The following is a 14,927-nucleotide window of genomic DNA, read 5'->3' on the forward strand; positions in this document are numbered from 1 at the left end:
TTTTTCTGGCGTACCCGAACTGCCAGATTCGCGCATGCGCAGAGCAATGTGGGTTTTAATGGGGAAGAGGATAGTGACCCATGTTTATGTTTAGTGATTTTACTGTTTCCTGATGTCCTATTTCCTCTTCATCTACAGCTCACACGTCAAATGAAAGCAAAATGTATTTCTGTGGATGGGAGCTATCAAGTAAATTAAAATATGTGCCCATAGTTACAGAAGGCTGTTATTAATTTCAGTTTTCTGATTTGATTTTTTTTCCATGTTTTCGGCAGTGAAGCATTAATCCCCCTCCACATCAATGAAGTTATTTTCATCGGTTTGCAAAGTAAATATTGCCTTTATTAATCTTTTCCACAAATGCAGTCAGTTGATAGGAAACGAAGTATTGCATTCCACACTATTGGCTAGTTGCAACTGTTCAGGTAATTTTGAGTGCAGATTTTCATCTTCTGGCACATTTGCCATTATGCCGTAATAAAGAATGAAACCTAAGTCAAATACACTACTTGTAACCCAAGAAAATTTGCATCCCAAAATAATTGTGAATCTGGACATATGAATGTGTCCTTTAAATTGAATTATGCATTTAGTACGGTTTACAAAATTCCTATGCTCTTGGTGTATCCTCTGATGTCCTATTTATTTTAAGATGTCATGTAAGATCTCTTAATGCTATATGTGTACGAACGTATGGGCTTCCTACGTCACCGTAACTGTCCACGCACAGTATCACCTGTTTTCTAGTGCTCTCTGACAGCTGCTGAAACGAACCCATGTCCAAGAGGTCGCAGAAAAATATTGCGAATGGTTCTTCGAAAAGCATTATTTTCAAAGAAAATTTTCTTTTACGCTAGGTGAACTATGTTAGGTGTGAGAATATGCAATGAATTTCTTAAATCACAGAGTGTTTGACTCCCATTTAAAATTAAAACTTTCAAGACCAGCCACTTAGAATAATTTCCAACCCAGAAGACCAGACATTAATGTCACTGTTTAAAAGTTTACTGACACATTTGTGTGATGTATCTTAAAGTGTAAGACACACTAAAAAGACCAATGTTATCTGTGAAAGCTTAGCTTTTCTTGTAGCTACACTATCTCCATTAATTTAAACCATTAACTTTTTCTATTTGTGCTTTCACACTGCATCTACATCTACATCTACTCCGCAAGCCACCTCACTGTGTGTGGCGGAGGGTACCTTGAGTACCTCTATCGGTTACCCCTTCTATTCTAGTCTCGTATTGTTCGTGGAAAGAAGGATTGTCTGTATGCTTCTGTGTGGGCTCTAATCTCTCTGATTTTATCCTCATGGTCTCTTCACGAGATATAAGTAGGAGGGAGCAATATACTGCTTGACTCTTCGGTGGAGGTATGTTCTCGAAACTTTAACAACAGCCCGTACCGAGCTACTGAGCGTCTCTCCTGCAGAGTCTTCCACTGGAGTTTATCTATCATCTCCGTAACGGTTTCGCGATTACTAAATGATCCTGTAACGAAGCGCGCTTCTCTCCGTTGGATCTTCTCTATCTCTTCTATCAACCCTATCTGGTACGGATCCCACACTGCTGAGCAGTATTCAAGCAGTGGGCGAACAAGCGTACTGTAACCTACTTCCTTTGTTTTCCGATTGCATTTCCTTAGGATTTTTCCAATGAATCTCAGTCCGGCATCTGCTTTGCCGACGATCAACTTTATATGATCATTCCATTTAAATCACTCCTAATGCGTACTCCCAGATAATTTATGGAATTAACTGCTTCCAGTTGCTGACCTGCTATATTGTAGCTAAATGATAAGGGATCTTTCTTTCTATGTATTCACAGCACATTACACTTGTCTACATTGAGATTCAATTGCCATTCCCTGCACCATGCATCAATTCGCTGCAGATCCTCCTGCATTTCAGTATAATTTTCCATTGTTACAACCTCTCGATATACCACAGCATCATCCGCAAATAGCCTCAGTGAACTTCCGATGTCATCCACAAGGTCATTTATGTATATTGTGAATAGCAACGGTCCTATGACACTCCCCTGCGGCACACCTGAAATCACTCTTACTTCGGAAGACTTCTCTCCATTGAGAATGACATGCTGCGTCCTGTTATCTAGGAACTCTTCAATCCAATCACACAATTGGTGTGATAGTCCATATGCTCTTACTTTGTTCATTAAACGACTGTCACAGAGTGTCTGTACATTTTGTTTTGATCCACCTACCGCTTTGACATAAGACCAAAATTTCTTAGGATTTTCTGCCAAGTCAGTACATAGAACTTTACTTTCGAATTCATTGAGCACCTCTCGCGTAGCCCCCCTTACACTTCGCGTAATTTTTGTTTGTCTCCAAGGCTTTGGCTATGCTTATGTTTGCTGTGAAGTTCCCTTTGCTTCCGCAGCAGTTTTCTAACTTGGTTGTTGTACCATGGTGGCTCTTTTCCATCTCTTACGATCTTGCTTGGCACATACTCATCTAACGCATATTGTACGATGGTTTTGAACTTTGTCCGCTGATCATCAACACTATCTGTACTTGAGACAAAACTTTTGTGTTGAGCTGTCAGGTACTCTGTAATCTGCTTTTGTCACTTTTGCTAAACAGAAAAATCTTCCTACCTTTTTTAATATTTCTATTTATGGCTGAAATCATCGATGCAGTAACCACTTTATGATCGCTGATTCCCTGTTCTGCGTTAACTGTTCCAAATAGTTCGGGTCTGTTTGTCACCAGAAGGTCTAATATGTTATCGCCACGATTCGGTTCTCTGTTTAACTGCTCAAGGTAGTTTTCAGATAAAGCACTTAAAAAAATTTCACTGGATTCTTTGTCCCTGCCACCCGTTATGAACGTTTGAGTCTCCCAGTCTATATCCGGCAAATTAAAATCTCCACCCAGAACTATAACATGGTGGGGAAATCTACTCGAAATATTTTCCAGATTATCCTTCAGGTGCTCAGCCACAACAACTGCTGAGGCAGGGGGCCTATAGAGACATCCAATTACCATATCTGAGCCTGCTTTAACCGTGACCTTCGCCCAAATTATTTCACATTTCGGATCTCCGTCAATTTCCTTCGATACTATTGCACTTCTTATCGCTATAAATATGCCTCCCCCTTCACTGTCCAGCCTGTCTCTGCGGTATACATTCCAGTCTGAGTTAAGGATTTCGTTACTGTTTACGTATGGTTTCAGCCAACTTTCTGTCCCTAGTACTATATGTGCATTGTGACCGTTTATTAATGAGAGCAGTCCTGGGACCTTTCTATAGACGCTCCTGCAGTTTATTATTAGCACATTAATACTGTTGTTCCCTGTTGCATTTTGCCTACTCCTACCTTGCTGCGTCTCAGGAGGCATCTTGTCGGGCCAAAACTCTATCGGATCATTTTTTGCAAACTTTTATTCATAAATACGTTACATTGAGTGATTAGTTGAATAAAAAGTTGTTTTGAAAATTTTCAGTTTATTAGAAGAAAAACTACAGACCGTCCCATTTTTGGGACATTGGGCAAATGCGCTATCCAAATTCACAACCTTATTCTCCATGCATAATATTGTAAGAAACAACACAAACAATAAATAAAGAATGTTTTAATATTATTGAATGTGTATTCAGTATGAAATGAAGCTAAACATTTATCGTGTACACCAACATTGCACCTATCACAAATTTTTGTTGTTTTTTTTCTTGCAGTAAGCACATCTCTTCTGTGTTTTACTTGGCACAATGAAATGATTTCCTGGATCTAGTCGTACATCTGTGCTCACCCGCCCTCCCATCAGTTTGCTTCCTTGTGGTCCTCTGCGTTTTGGTACTGATCCTGTTTTCTTTGATAGGTAAAACGTCACTATTCTCCGTCGGACATCCAAAAGTGAGAGCTTCTCATTAGAGGTAGCAATTTGGTATGCATGACATGTGTTTACTACACAGATATGTATCATCTGTGTGCATAATGGCCACCACCATTTCTTTGACCTTATCCTCGTCGTATAAAGTGATATCTGCTTGTCCAGTAGATCTACGCCACCAATATGGGCATTGTATTCTTCAATGAGATGTGGAATTGTAACAGATATTTCCTTTTTCTTTGCCCGTGAGTATCTTTTAGTAGAACTCAAAGGAGTAATAGTACTGTAATTTGTCGCTACACGTACTGGTTTGTTGTCACTCCATTTCACAACCAGAACTTCGTTCCCTTTGTCAAACATGTAGTCATAGAATCCTCGTTCCTTTTCTTTTGCCATTCTTTTTGAGTCAATCAAAGGACATGCATTAGTTCGATCTCTCTTATTGTTTCTGTAGCTTTCATTTTACTCTTTCTGAGTGTGATCAGTGTGTCAACACTGGTGAAAAAGTTGTCAAAGAAAAGCTTATAATTCGGATACCCTGATTCTGGAAACATGCTGGTTAGTTCATTTATTACCCTTGCACCTAAAGGCTCCTGTTTGTTGTCAGTCTTGCCACAGTATGGCAAAAAATTATAAAGAAAGCCATTGGAACTTGTAAGACACCAAATTTTATATCCAAATTTGATAGGCTTTCCCCTCAGAAACATTTTAGCTGAATGTTTGCCATAATAACGAACCATCCTCATCAATTGAGAGCTCTGAATGAAATGCGCCAAATTTACCAAATTCCTTTTTCAGCATTTCAAAGAACAACCTTAGTTTGTACATCTTGTCATTTCTGTCTATTTTGGAGTTGTCATTGAGATGAATGAATCTCTTTATTTCCCGAAACCTATTTCTTGACATGGAGTTGAAGACTAAAGGAACACCGACATCAGGAGCCTGTTCCCAGTACATATTCTCATGGGGAAGCTTATGATAACCACTCAGAAGTAGTATTCCAATAAATGATTTTAGTTCTTCTTTGGTTAGCAGAAAATTTATTTTGTTATGTTGGCAAGCATAGATTTTGCTTTGTTCAATAATAGTACCCATTAGTTTCTCAGAAAAAAAATTCCTCAAACACCTGGGGTACTGTCTTATTTGCTAGACATTCTGCAACATAATGTTCGTTGCTCTTCCCTGGTTCACTAGTGTTTGTGTACATTGGTTGACATTTATACCACTTACATTGGTTGACATTTATACCATTTACATTTATATTTTTTTTGTAGATAACGTACCACTTTCCGCTCCATATCCTAATGCTTTCCTTCTTGGCTTCTGGAGGTACAACTGTAGCATTAGCTTCATCTCGGCTGGTTATGAGCTCTAAAGTACTGGCTACATCTTGTACAACAGACTCATTGTTCAGTAAATTTTCGTCAGTGTCTTCTTCATCTGTTATTACATCTGCATCGGGTGGAATAATCGCCAATTCTACATCATCATCTTTGTCGTCACTCTCTTGATGGTTCTCTAGTTCTGCTAGAATTTCTTCAAGTGTAAGTCCACGCAGCATGTTTTTATCCTGTTGGAATCGTAATATTCGAATAGAATATAAAAAAAAAGCAGATATAAAGAACGTAAAATGCAATTCTTCTTTGTATAATACATGTATACAAGAATAGGGCACATCAACAATAAATGATAGTGTAACATGCCATTGTCCCATTATTGGGATGCTTAAATTATATCGGTATTGCACTTACTTGAAAAAATCTGAAGTATACTTAATCTTACACGGACATCCATATGTTCATAACAAACACGCCCACACAACTAAATCACAGCTCATTGTCATCCAGGAACTACCAGAAAACATACAGTGCTGCCAAGTGCGAGAACAAAAAATCGGCAAGTTTATAATTTTCCTGTGGTGAAGTACTTAGAAAAAAGTTATTTATTTTACATTTACAGGCATTATAGCAGTTAGTTGAACCTACAGGTGCAACAATGAAGTCTAAAAGCTCCATTGCTTACGTAGAAATAAGTAAAATATACGTGTCCCAAAAAAGGGACAATGGCCAGTAATGGGTTAACAGTGATGCTGCTATTTGCTTACTACATCGCATGTCCTATGCTTTGAATATCTGCTGTGATTGGCTGACGAGAACACATGACGAGCTATGATTGGCTTACAACAGGGCATTGCAGTCTCTGTTTCAATGCTGTTTCATGTGTTTGATGGAATTCAAATATATACTTTTGTAATACGAAAATAGGCATCATACATATTGCTGCATATCAAAGATCTTTTCAGAATGCGTTTTTTCCCCCCTTGTTGAGTTCCATTTTCTAAAGTGCCACGGAGTTCTTGCTGGTGTATAAAACCTTTAACATTCAAAGGATTAGAAACCTTGACATGTAGGAACTGCAGTAATTCATTTAGAAAACTGCTGTTTCTACAAGTAAATTTATGGGCACTTCTTTATTACCTTTATGTACCATCTCAATTTGTTTATACATATTAACAAACTCCTCCGTATGTGGAGTTTGTCACCATCTGTTTTAAGAGTTATTCAGAATCAACCATTTTGTGTACAGGAGGTAAATGACACTATTCCCTCCAATTGAAGGGAGTTTCTCTAAAGTTTTCAATATACTGTAACCTGTATTCATTCAAGTATTTTTATTTCTGTTTTTGAAACGTTTCATCAAGGTCACAAATGTATTATTCAGTTATTAGTAGGGACAATAAAATTTCACAAAAATGATAACATGAAATAAATACGAAAATAACAGCTTTTAGGGAAATAAAATGAAATTGTCGATTTTTACAAAATATCAGTAGACTTTTAATTTTCCTGATAAAAATGTTATAAATCTGAAAACTACAGTTTCTTAATATTCATAATTTGTGGTTATTGAATGTTAAAATAACATTTTGACTTCAGATTTCTCAAGGCTGAGGTTAGTGAATAATATCAAAATGCTAGTTCAGATGTTTCATTTCTCGTGTAAATTGGCAAAACCATTTAATTTGGAAAAAGAAGAAATGTATTTGTAACAGAAACAACACAGTTTTGTCAACAACGACACCAAATTTGGCGAGAAAACAGCATATAATTTGGCTAAAACACCAAATTTACCAAAAACACTGAATTTGACAGAAAAGAATGTGCCAAAAAAATAACACCGAATTTCACAAACAATACTGAATTTGGCAACAACCATGCAATTTAAAGAAAACCAAATTTAGAAAAAAACTCGAAATTTGACAAATAACAGCACTGAATTTGGCAAAAAAACTATCATTAGCAGAAAAAGGCACTGAATTTGGAAAAATAACATCAAATTTGATAAAAAAATACTGAAATTGATTTAAAAACACAAAATTTGACATTAAATAAAACTAAATTTGGCAAAAAAAATCGAATGCAGCTTTTACTGAATGTGGCAAAAAAGTACCTTGAATGTGACAAAAAACACCAAACTTGACAAATGTACAGTGTATTTGGCAGAAGTGATAACTAAGTTTGCAAAAATTACTACAAATGTGCAAAAAAATGCATGTGGCAAAAAATAACACCGAATTTTGCCAAAAATAATACTGAAATTGGCAATAAAATAAAGAGATTTTTTTCCTGTCTCTAGTTATCAGATCAGAGAGTAAATAGAAAACTTGGACAGCCTTTATATTCAAGTACAGATTTTATGTTAGTAGTTTATACAGACTTTCAATGTCCAAGTTTTTGACAACTGTTGCTTGTCATACTTTTTACCAAGAAAAATAGTATATTGACTTATGCATTTTTGGATACGCTGTATGTTTCAAGCATTACATTTATAAACACACATTCACTGGCAGATTTTGCCCTTGGGTGTTGCGCCTTGTAACCTAAAGTAACTTTGTTTACTCTAGGATTAAAAACACACTACTACTCATGTCACAGGGATCCAAAACAAAACTGCTACTTTCAGTACCTGCAAATAACTTCCTAATCATTGTAAGGATACATAAGGAATGGGGTCCGATCACGTGTAAATTTGCGCAAATGAGCGATGCAAAAATTTCAGCGTGTCAATATCCAATACTTTATCTGACAATTGTTTGTTTATTTATTCTACTATCTTGTCAACTTTTGAATGAATGAATATTTTTTTATTTACTGCCATTTTTAAGTTTTGCATTGTATGCATTGGACATGAATGTCATTAATTAAAACTATCTCAGCAGTAACTCCACAATGTATTATATACCGTCCAACGCGGTGATTTTGGACACTGGGGCAAATTTGGACAGTATGGCTTATTTGCTCTTTGCTACTGCATAGAAACAAAGAGTTACTTATTTTAATGTCCGTGCACCAGTTATTTTAAGCGCAAGATTGCATTTATCGCTTGCCACAACTTTTATTTTGCGTCAGTTGTTTCCCTAGGTGAATAATTGATTAACAGTCTCAGTGTTAAAAATCCATGCATTATTGTAAAGTCGAAACTTTCTATTGTTGCGCTGAACGGGAAGTTATTGTAACCATATTTGTCGATGCGCTCAGTAGCTAACAGCATTGAGACAATTTCTGTACAAATTTGTCAAATTTCTCATGCAAGATTATAAAATAACAATGGTTTTTGTAAAACTGTGTACTGTGTGGGGTGATTTCGGACAATGCCAGGAACGTATAAGAGCAGGAGAGGTGCTACAGTACTGTGTAATTATGACCCAGAACTTTTAGATAAAGCTGTTTGTGATATTCAGAGTGGTAAATTATCGTACCGAAAAGCATGTTATTTGTATGGTATACCTAAATCAACCCTACAAAATAAAGTGCAGGAAGCACATCCGAAAAAAAATGGGAGGACAGCCAGTGCTAAATAAAGAAGAAGAAGAAGAAGAAGAAATGTTGAAGCAAGGTATCTTGAGGGCTGCACATTGGGGATTTCCCTTCGCTAAATTGGATATTATATATTTAGTTAAAGGCTACCTCTATAAATCGAGCCAAAAAGAGAATAAATTTTGTAATATCTTGCCAGGAGAAGAATGGGTGCATTTATTCCTCAAAGGACAATCAGAAGATCTTTCCATTCGCTTAAGCGAAAATATTAAAGAAGCTCGTGCAGAAATGAACAGAGAGACTGTTTATTTAAATTCTTACAAAATAAAAACTTATCTGTAATATATAAAATTCATTACATCATTCCATATCACTTATTCACAACAAAGGACTCTCTTAAAATGTGTAAAATGTCACCAAAATCAAATAAAAAGCATGTAGAATTTAAAAAAAAGGCAGTAACTGTCCGAATTTGCCCTCTATATACTGTAACTTTGGACAGAGATTTAAAAAAACATGTGTCCAAAATCACCCCAATCTATGGGGTGACTTCGGACACTTTAACTGCCTCAGATAAATATACCTACACATACACTTTCTGATTCTGGGATATTTTATTCGTTACACATATACCCTACCACTTCCATAACAATTTAATCTAACAATATATACGAAAGTTACAATCAAAATAATGACAAAACCGTCCAAAATCAACCCATTTGATGGTACACTTGACCAAGGTACACTGACTGGATCCACTGATATGAGCAGCAATTTCCCCTGGATGGAGGGGTTGTATCATGGAGAGGCCAAACTAACATGATTCCTAAAGAGTGGTAGCATCATTTTCACTAGTTACAGGGGCACCAGTCTGTGTAATGTGTGATGTGGACCCTGATACGGCATTATTGATTTTGCACAGCAGATTAAGAACTGAAGAAATTACAGAAAGATAGGAAGTTCAGAATGTGGGACCCAAATAAATTGAAGGAACCACAGGGGGTTGAAAGTTTGAAAAGGAGCATTAATTCACATCTGACTGAACTGGGAATTAATAAAAAATTGAATGGGTACCTTAGAGAGATGGATTAGCCAGCAGAAAATCAAAGAGGCAAAAAGACAATCCCAATAGAAATATTTGAATAACCCAAGAGCTTATGAATTTAACTGATGAAAAGAGAAAATGTAAAAATGCAACAAATGAAGGATACATAAAAAATATATATACAGTGTCTAGAAATAAAGTGTGACAGGACTAGCTAGAGAAGAAATGCAAAACTGTAGAAGACTGGAGGACTTCGGACAAGGTGGACACCAGCTATAGGACAGTTACAGAGTGCTTTGGAGAAAGAAGCACTTGGACAAATATCAAGAGCAAGCACTTTTGGGAGATAGTTGGTGGCTATCTACAAGCATCTTCCACTTTAACTTAAGCATTTTCATGAACTTCTTCCATGGTTAAAACAAACCAGTCACATGAAGGTCTGAAGATAACAGATGTAGATAAATCTTTGAACTGTGGATCGTATTAGGATAAGCTGGAGTAAAAGAAGAGCTTAAGAAAATAGTTTACATTACTGGCTGCTCCTTCTTACATGTTTTCAACAAGTGCCATCATAGGACATGGAAGTAATATTGAGATAGCTCTCAAATTTCTTCAGAATTCATGATAATGATCCAAGGGGTAGTACTGATTGTAGATTACTCCAAACCTGACATTGAGTGGTAGAGATTTGCTTCACCAGCTCACATTTAAAATATTAACCGCATACAGGGATTTTTCTTCTGTTATTGCATTACTTTTCAGCATATTTACTGGAAGATAATGCACAAAGCTGACTTCTGTTAGAATGCTCACAAGGGTGGATTAGCCAGTACTGTCTGTTAAATCCTCTATTACATGTACCACAACCTGTTCACTTTGGATACATCCAGCTTGGAAACTACAAACAAATTTTGTAATTAATTCTTATTTATTCTTAGAACTTTTAGCTTTTACTATGTGAGCTGTACTGAGAGCCTTGCACGTTACTTTGGAATTAGCATGCTTTGTAAACTAATTATTGAAATGTTGATTCGCATTATTACAGTTGTAAGTGAAAATGTAGTGTAGTGCAGTGTAGTGTAGTGTAGTTATAGTTTAATATCCAACATGTAGAAGTGTAATGCTTTCATTTTGTAATTATTTCTTTCATTAGTTTCCTAGTATTGGGACCTGCCATTTGTTTCTGGAGCTGGCTTCAAATCTAGACCTTTTGATTGGGACTGAAACAGAAACCTTGAATTTGGCTCATACTCCTAAAATTATAAATGTCTTTCCACACCCCATTTATCAAAGATGTCAGCCTGTTCAGTACAGATAGTTAACTGTCATACTGAAGTAGTCCACTGCTTCTGGCGCCCCCACCCCCTTTCCCTGATGCACACACACATCTGCTTGGCCCAGGCATACACTTTGCAGGCATGACTTGTGTTGCACATCTCTCTTTGTAATGTTTCATCATTCCAAGGAAATTTTTGCTCATAAATTTTTAAATCCTATAAAGGCCTCTTCTCGTACCACCATCACCCAAACAGTATGCAGTTATTTTGTTAATCATGTGGTTAAGTGGTTCATTGCTGTTTCTCATGTATATCACATTTTTTATATGTGAACATTGTTATTCCTATTTTTATATTTGCCTCTGTTACAAAGTAAGTGGATAATGTTTTCATCATCGTGGAACATTCATTAAAAGTAACTGAGTTTCTCTCCTTTTTTTGTGCCCACATGGTTTGATATACTTTTGCCTTATTCTCAGTTCTCAGTTCTGATAATTCACAAAACTGCAGTATTTCTTCTCACTGTCAACTTTGGTGTTAAGTAGTTCAACTGATACAACACACACTCTCCTTTATTGAAATAAAATAACCTTCCTGATAAACAGTACAGAGAAATTTGAATTACTGTTGAATCAGTTGTGTATTTTCATTGCTTCTTTATAAAGCAACTTAATTAGCTATGATTTTATCCACAGCCTCTTCCCGTGCAGACACCTATTGCACCATCGCAAGGTACTGTTGCTACCATATCTCTACCATCTTCACATGGAGAGCTTGCCGTTTCAATAAGTGTTGAAAATAAAGTGAAACAGGACAAGGGAACCTGTACAACTGAGAGGTGTGGAGAAAATCAGGTTCATTGCCAGGTTAGTCTTTGTAGAAAGTGCAAGAATTTTGCTCGCTTATATAATGTCGCTAATTGTTGATAAATATGTTACAATACTGCAGCATGTACAAGTAGCAGCATTACTGAATGAACTTGGTGACTGTTTAGCACTCAGACCTGTAGCATAGTTTCTGTAGAATGGTAGATAATGATAGGTATGTACAGTCATTACTGTTGGAATTTGAGGAACAAATGTTTGTATTGTCACAAATTTATCAAAATGGTGCACTTTGTCATTGACAGATACAGGCATTTAATTGAGCAGATGGTGTAGTAGAGGAGCAGAGGGTTTATATTCTAAAGATGTCACGAAAGTGGCGATAACCACATTTGTAGAATGCAGCATATATTTCATATAGAGCGACTTGCAGAGGTTGGTTTTTACTGTGACTATTTTCTTCTAAAGATGAAAAACAATGTTTGTTTGATTAAAAAAGGGGGGAGTGGTGTATGAATCTCGTCGACTTGTATAAAAGGCAGCTAGTTTCATTCTCCCATCTGGCAAGTCTCCCCTGACCCAGGATTTTGGCAGACTTTTCCGAACTCCAATCCTTTTCTTAAATCTCTCCAGCCCTTTTTCTTCACCCTTCTTCCTTGCCCTTCAACCCTTCTGCAGGAAAGAGTGGCCACTGGCTCCAACAGCTTGCATACATAAAACCTTTTTTTTTTTTATATGTGTGTTCTCTTGCCACTTCTTGGTGAGTAGATATTTTTTATCTGTCCAGTTACATTAACTAGTTTCATGTGTCATATGTGAATCTGGCTATTAAATGTTATGAATATAATAGAGGGAAACGTTCCACGTGGGAAAAATATATTTAAAAAGAAAGATGATGAGACTTACCAAACAAAAGCGCTGGCAGGTCGATAGACACACAGACAAACACAAACATACACACAAAATCTAGCTTTCGCAACCAATGGTTGCCTCGTCAGGAAAGAGGGAAGGAGAGGGAAAGACAAAAGGATTTGGGTTTTAAGGGAGAGGGTAAGGAGTCATTCCAATCCCGGGAGCGGAAAGACTTACCTTAGGGGGAAAAAAGGAGGGAAAAAAGGACAGGTATACACTCGCACACACACACATATCCATCCTCATATACACAGACACAAGCAGACATTTGTAAAGGCAAAGAGTTTGGGCAGAGATGTCAGTCGGGGCGGATGTACAAAGGCAAAGATGATGTTGAAAGACAGGTGAGGTACGAGCGGCGGCAAATTGAAATTAGAAATTAGTGGAGATTGAGGCCTGGCGGATAGCGAGAAGAGAGGATATGCTGAAGGGCAAGTTCCCATCTCTGGAGTTCTGACAGGTTGGTGTTAGTGGGAAGTATCCAGATAACCCGGACGGTGTAACACTGTGCCAAGATGTGCTGGCCGTGCACCAAGGCATGTTTAGCCACAGGGTGATCCTCATTACCAACAAACACTGTCTGCCTGTGTCCATTCATGCGAATGGACAGTTTGTTGCTGGTCATTCCCACATAGAACGCTTCACAGTGTAGGCAGGTCAGTTGGTAAATCACGTGGGTGCTTTCACACGTGGCTCTGCCTTTGATCGTGTACACCTTCCGGGTTACAGGACTGGAGTAGGTGGTGGTGGGAGGGTGCATGGGACAGGTTTTACACCGGGGGCGGTTACAGGGGTAGGAGCCAGAGGGTAGGGAAGGTGGTCTGGGGATTTCATAGGGATGAACTAAAAGGTTGCGAAGGTTAGGTGGACGGCGGAAAGACACTCTTGGTGGAGTGGGGAGGATTTCATGAAGGATGGATCTCATTTCAGGGCAGGATTTGAGGATACGACTTCCTCAAATCCTGCCCTGAAATGAGATCCATCCTTCATGAAATCCTCCCCACTCCACCAAGAGTGTCTTTCCGCCGTCCACCTAACCTTCGCAACCTTTTAGTTCATCCCTATGAAATCCCCAGACCACCTTCCCTACCCTCTGGCTCCTACCCCTGTAACCGCCCCCGGTGTAAAACCTGTCCCATGCACCCTCCCACCACCACCTACTCCAGTCCTGTAACCCGGAAGGTGTACACGATCAAAGGCAGAGCCACGTGTGAAAGCACCCACGTGATTTACCAACTGACCTGCCTACACTGTGAAGCGTTCTATGTGGGAATGACCAGCAACAAACTGTCCATTCGCATGAATGGACACAGGCAGACAGTGTTTGTTGGTAATGAGGATCACCCTGTGGCTAAACATGCCTTGGTGCACGGCCAGCACATCTTGGCACAGTGTTACACCGTCCGGGTTATCTGGATACTTCCCACTAACACCAACCTGTCAGAACTCCGGAGATGGGAACTTGCCCTTCAGCATATCCTCTCTTCTCGCTATCCGCCAGGCCTCAATCTCCGCTAATTTCTAATTTCAATTTGCCGCCGCTCGTACCTCACCTGTCTTTCAACATCATCTTTGCCTTTGTACATCCGCCCCGACTGACATCTCTGCCCAAACTCTTTGCCTTTACAAATGTCTGCTTGTGTCTGTGTATATGAGGATGGATATGTGTGTGTGTGCGAGTGTATACCTGTCCTTTTTTCCCTCCTTTTTTCCCCCTAAGGTAAGTCTTTCCGCTCCCGGGATTGGAATGACTCCTTACCCTCTCCCTTAAAACCCAAATCCTTTTGTCTTTCCCTCTCCTTCCCTCTTTCCTGACGAGGCAACCATTGGTTGCGAAAGCTAGATTTTGTGTGTATGTTTGTGTTTGTCTGTGTGTCTATCGACCTGCCAGCGCTTTTGTTTGGTAAGTCTCATCATCTTTCTTTTTAAATATATGGCTATTAAATGTGTTGGATAGGGAGGGGGGAAAAAGCCACAAATTACTTTCAGACGTGTGCGTAATTCACATGTGCATGCACATGCTCGCGAGCATGCGCGCGCGCCCACACACACACACACACACACACTCCTACATTTTGCCAGCTGGAAATGCAGTAAAAAGACAAGATATTTAAAAATTTATTTTTGTTAATTGCTCCAGGTGGAGAAATAATTTTAGTACTCTGGCTGTTCATAAATTCCTATTACACAC

The 14,927-nt window shown here is 38.3% G+C and overlaps 1 protein-coding gene across 1 annotated transcript in view; it reads left to right on the top strand.

The window, feature by feature from the left end:
* The window catches only part of LOC126163110 (zinc finger and SCAN domain-containing protein 2-like), a 213,130-nt gene that overhangs the window by 53,501 nt on the left and 144,702 nt on the right, over positions 1 to 14,927 (top strand). Inside the window, exon 7 of the mRNA XM_049920033.1 lies at positions 11,696 to 11,866. Within this exon, the coding sequence (XP_049775990.1) occupies positions 11,696 to 11,866 (171 nt within the window). The remainder of the gene's footprint in view (positions 1 to 11,695; positions 11,867 to 14,927) is intronic.

This window comes from Schistocerca cancellata, chromosome 2 (genome assembly GCF_023864275.1).
Source record: "Schistocerca cancellata isolate TAMUIC-IGC-003103 chromosome 2, iqSchCanc2.1, whole genome shotgun sequence".
Lineage (NCBI taxonomy): Eukaryota > Metazoa > Arthropoda > Insecta > Orthoptera > Acrididae > Schistocerca > Schistocerca cancellata.